General features: G+C 44.6%; 1 protein-coding gene across 1 annotated transcript in view; it reads right to left on the reverse strand.

Moving 5' to 3' along the window:
- Positions 1-89: 89 nt before the first annotated feature.
- The window catches only part of LOC131892591 (uncharacterized), a 1,974-nt gene continuing 517 nt past the window's right edge, over positions 90-1,546 (reverse strand). The window contains exons 2-3 of the mRNA XM_059242402.1: positions 1,347-1,535; positions 90-998 (exon numbers count right to left, since the gene is read on the reverse strand). Of these exons, the coding sequence (XP_059098385.1) occupies positions 307-998; positions 1,347-1,535 (881 nt within the window). The 3' untranslated portion in view covers positions 90-306. The remainder of the gene's footprint in view (positions 999-1,346; positions 1,536-1,546) is intronic.

The following is a 1,546-nucleotide window of genomic DNA, read 5'->3' on the forward strand; positions in this document are numbered from 1 at the left end:
AACCTGCAATTGTTGGCTTATCTTTGAGAATACAAATGACTTTTTACGCATAAAAATAAAAAAAAATAACAAAAAAGGGAAACAAGCGCTACTAGTGTAACACAGAAAATTTACTTGAAGAAACAAAGCACAAAAATATAACAGACAAAGTTAAAAGGACAAATTGTAAATCTCACAAAAAAACAAAACAAGCTGTGGGACTACATGGTTAAATCGAGAGAAACATACTAGTTGGCAAGTTGTTGAGGACAGATAGTAAACTTGTCCTCTTTAACACACATGGAGACGATCAAGTTACACGCAGAGCTACTTGCCTCGATGAGGACACATGTTTACCCAATGATCAGGACTTTTACACACCGCGCAAGGTCTCTGGACTGACGGCCCTTCTTTGGGACGAAAATTCTGCAGTGCAGGCCGGAGCTCTCTATAATGTCTCCCTCCGGAGAATGCCCTAGTCATTTTCCGCTTATCCTCGACTCCTCGGAAAGAGGGTGCCGTTCCCTTGAAATGGCCGTTAATGAAATTAGACGCTGAAGATCTTGATCCAGACGTCTCCTTGCTTGACTCGCGCTTCACGTACTCTAAATGGCGCTTGAAAGCCGAATTGAATTCCGCCGAGCCTTCGAAAGCGGCTACCGTCCAATAGCCATCTTTCTCCACGACTCTTGCTATATTGGATTCGTGATCCGCAGCATTGGAGCAATCTTTGATCATCTTTGAGAGAGTAACGTGGAGTTTTCGTTCGTTAGAAATCCAACGTTTTGCTTGACTGATATCCACTACTGGGATGTTCTCCACCTCTGATAAGTTTAATATTGCTTTGAAGGCTAGCGTCTTGCTTCCGGCTAAAACGCTCTTTCCCAACAATTCTTGAATTTGCGCCAAACGGATGGCTAGCAAACCATTGTGCCACCCAACTCTGCTCGTTGGAAAACAAGCTCGACGAAGATTCTTTGTGCGCTCTCGAACAAAATCTCGGTGGTGAGTGACAAGTTCTGAAAACAATTGAAGCAACTTAATTTCGGAACCCGTTACAAGGTCTTTTTTCTTCCGTAATGGTGTGAGTAGGCAGGATCGACACAGTTACCACTCGGTCAAACACGGAGCGCAACATGGTGCTCTCAGGGGCAATATGGCCCTGACTCTGGAAGCACAGGGTGACTGCTAATGCTAGCTTCCCAGTAACTGGCTTTTCCGGTAATAGGGCGCCAGACATCTCTGCTTGAAAAGGTAGAGTCACACGGCCTCTAAGAATTGTTAATAATTCTGAGTAGACTGGAGCCCTTCCACTGCACTGTGATTTATAAAACGACGTAGTTAAATAAATTTTTGATGTAACTAACCTCGATCCTCTCGCGCTTCCGAGATAATCTGACTGGAACAGCCATTTTGACCGATGAGTTTTGCTAGCGGGTGGGGCCAACTTTCATCTTTCGCCCTGTTTAGCGTCTCCTCCTCTTCAGAAGATGAACTGAAAAAGTCCGAACGCTTTTGAATTTTCCCGGGCCGGACATTTTGGGATTGACCCCCGTCTGTCATATTC

Source organism: Tigriopus californicus, chromosome 2 (assembly GCF_007210705.1).
Source record: "Tigriopus californicus strain San Diego chromosome 2, Tcal_SD_v2.1, whole genome shotgun sequence".
Lineage (NCBI taxonomy): Eukaryota > Metazoa > Arthropoda > Copepoda > Harpacticoida > Harpacticidae > Tigriopus > Tigriopus californicus.